The sequence below is a fragment of the Nannospalax galili genome, unplaced genomic scaffold (assembly GCF_000622305.1).
Source record: "Nannospalax galili isolate Female #2095 unplaced genomic scaffold, S.galili_v1.0 scaffold443, whole genome shotgun sequence".
Taxonomy (NCBI): Eukaryota; Metazoa; Chordata; class Mammalia; order Rodentia; family Spalacidae; genus Nannospalax; species Nannospalax galili.
In genome coordinates, this window is record NW_008352479.1 from 4,404,276 (window position 1) to 4,407,154 (window position 2,879).

Genomic DNA, 2,879 nt, shown 5'->3' on the forward strand with positions numbered 1-2,879 from the left:
TGGTGTCCCATCAAGATCCCTGTGCAGCTCCTCCAGCAAGGCCACAGCCTCCTCACCACTCTCAGGGCAATGGAGCTGCACCCAGGTCCGAAGCTCTCCAGGCAAGATACTCAGGAACTGCTCCAACACCAGCAGCTCCAACATCTGTGCCTTGGAAAGAACATCAGGCCTCATCCACCAGCGGCAGAGCTCCCGGAGGCGGCCCAGAGTTTCTAGGGGCCCAGAAGACTCGTGGTAGCGAAGCTGCCTAAAGAGCTGGCGGAATAGCTCCTGGCCAGGGCGGTTAAGTGTCTGTGGCCTGGCAGTCTGCACCAGAGTATATTCATCCTCCTCCTCTTCCTTCTTTATCAAGTTAGGGTGTCCACGCTTCCTTGAAGCCTGGGCCTGAGCTGAGCGGGCAGCATACCACCTGCCTGGAGGCATCACTCCTGTTCAGAGTCACCCAGATGAACACAAATCTGTTGCTTTCACCGATCACTGCTGGGTCCTCAGGAGTATCTTCTCAAGACAGCACAGCACAATGCCATTTGCTGCTCTTCAGAAGTAATGAGCAAGAGACTGAAATAACCTGTTCAGAAGGGAGAACGTAAGAAAATTATGTCCGCCACACATGAAGCAACTAGATCCTACCGCTGGTATCACCTGGATGCGTGAGAAGGCCCACATGCATAAGCAATGCACAGATGGGCTTGTCAGTATGAAGCAGATCAGGGTTAGATTGAGACCTAAGGAGGTAAGCTAAGAAAATCTCCCTGAATAAGACAGGACATGTACCGGGTATGATAGAGCATACTTTTAATCCCAGTACTAGGGAGGCAGAGGCAGGAGGATCTCCGTGCGTTCAAGGCAAGGCTGGTCTAGAGGGACAGTATCTGGCCAGCCAGGGCTATATACAGAGACTATCTTTAAAACAAAACGAAACAAAAAAGATAAGCATGGAATTTTAAGACAGAAGCAGAAGCGGCTGATGAAAAAGGTGGAGTAAAAACTAAAGGACACACCACACCACATTCATGTATTGGGAGACTTGGCATATAAAGCGATCTAGTCTCCCAAATTGATATGTAATTCAATTACTATCAAAATCTCAGGAAGATGAAGAAGATGGGAGGAGAGCTGGCGATGTGGCTTAGTGGTAGAGCAATTACTGGGCATGCACAAGCCTTAGGTTTACTCTCCAATACGGGAGGCGGGGGGGATTTGACAGGAAAGATATGTAAATACTATGCTACAGTTCATCTGGAAAGGCAAAGGAATCAGTCTGCATTGAAAACTAAGGTAGAAGAGATTGTTCTGTTTTCATTATTTTTATTTCCGGGGGCGGGGGGGGGGGTTGAGGAGGCATGCACATGGCACAGCAAGCATGTGCAAGTTAGAGGACACCTTGGAGGATTCTATTCTCTCCTACCATGTGGGTCCCTGGGACTGAGCTAAGGACATCAGGCTTGGCATCAGGTGCCTTTACTAGCCGAGCCATCGATGGCCCAGTCTACCTGACTTGCAGACATATAGCGACAGTAATCAAGACCATGTGGTGCTGGTCTTGTAGATCAAGGGAACAGAAAAACTAAAAATAGACCCATACAAATTTGTTCAAGTGCTTTTTTGACCCTGTCTCAAAAAAGCCAAAAAACAACAACAAAAAAAAAATATATATATATATATATATATTTCAAATGTAGACGGGCATGGTGGCACACGTCTTTAATCACAGCACTCGGGAGGCAGAGGCAGGAGAATCTCTGTGAGTTCTAGGCCAGCTGGGGCTGCAGGGAGACCCTGTCTCAAAGACTGCTTAAAAAAAAAACAAAAATCAAATGTAATTTTACTTACATATTTTTATCATTTTTGTGTTATGTATGTATGTGTGTGTGTTGGGCACATGCAAGTCACAGCACATGTGTGGAGGTCATAGGACAACTTGGGAGAATAGGTCTCTCCTTCCACCATGTGAGTCCCAGATCAAATTCAGGTTTGGTGGCAAGCATCTTTACTCACCGAGTCATCTTGTCAGCCCTGCTAATATTTTAATATAGTATTTTAAAATATCTCAACTAAGCAATTCAAAAATGAAAAAAAAGAAAGGCTGGGGAGATCCTCTAACTTTATGGCTCACCAATGGGTTAAAAACAGTAATTCATCGCTCAGGGATCCACCCTCCTCTGCCTCCTGAGGGCTGGGACTAAAGGTATTTGTCACCAGGCCCAATTTTTGTTTTTTAGCCAAAACAATCTTGAAAGGGTTGGAGAACTCACATGCTATAGTTTGGATCTTTTTGCCTCCCTCCCTCCTTTTTTCTTTTGATTTTTGAGGCAACATCTTGCTATGTAGCCCAGACTCAAAGTCATGATTCTTTTGCCTCAGCCTCCTAAGTGTACAGTTTGGATCTCTTTTTTTCAAGTTTTTATCTGTCAAGTGTTTTGCCTGCATGTATGTGGGTGCACCACATCATGTATGAATGCCTGTGGAGGCCAGAAAAGACAAACGGTACATATATATGGTTGTTGGCTGCCTGTGGGTGCTGAATTGGGTCTTCTGCAAGAGCAGCAATGTTATTAACACCTGAGCCATTCCTCCAGCTCCTACAGTTTGGATCTTGAATATCCCCGAAGGTCTACATATTGAAGGCTTGGTCACCCAGCTGATTATGGTATTGAAAGATGCAATCTTTAGGAGCCCAAATGGACTGCTTTTGCTACACATTTTAAAACTTTAAAATGTTGAAATTAGCTGGGCATGGTGGCATACGCCTTTAATTCCAGCACTCAGGAGGTAAAGCCAAGCTGTTTTCTGTGAGTTTGATGCCAGCCTGGTCTACATATGGAGTCTGAGGCCAGTCACGGTTATGAAGTCAGACCCTGTCTCAAAAAAAAAAAAAA

General features: G+C 45.4%; 2 protein-coding genes across 4 annotated transcripts in view; one reads left to right on the top strand and one right to left on the bottom strand.

Moving 5' to 3' along the window:
* The window catches only part of Tcaim (T cell activation inhibitor, mitochondrial), a 135,072-nt gene that overhangs the window by 37,613 nt on the left and 94,580 nt on the right, over positions 1–2,879 (top strand). The window lies entirely within an intron of this gene.
* LOC103747157 (zinc finger protein 445) overlaps positions 1–2,879 on the bottom strand; it is a 16,358-nt gene that overhangs the window by 10,327 nt on the left and 3,152 nt on the right. The window contains 1 exon segment of the mRNA XM_008849491.3: positions 1–568. This exon segment is cut by the window's left edge and continues 1 nt beyond it. Coding sequence (XP_008847713.1) covers positions 1–423 — 423 coding nt within the window. The 5' untranslated portion in view covers positions 424–568.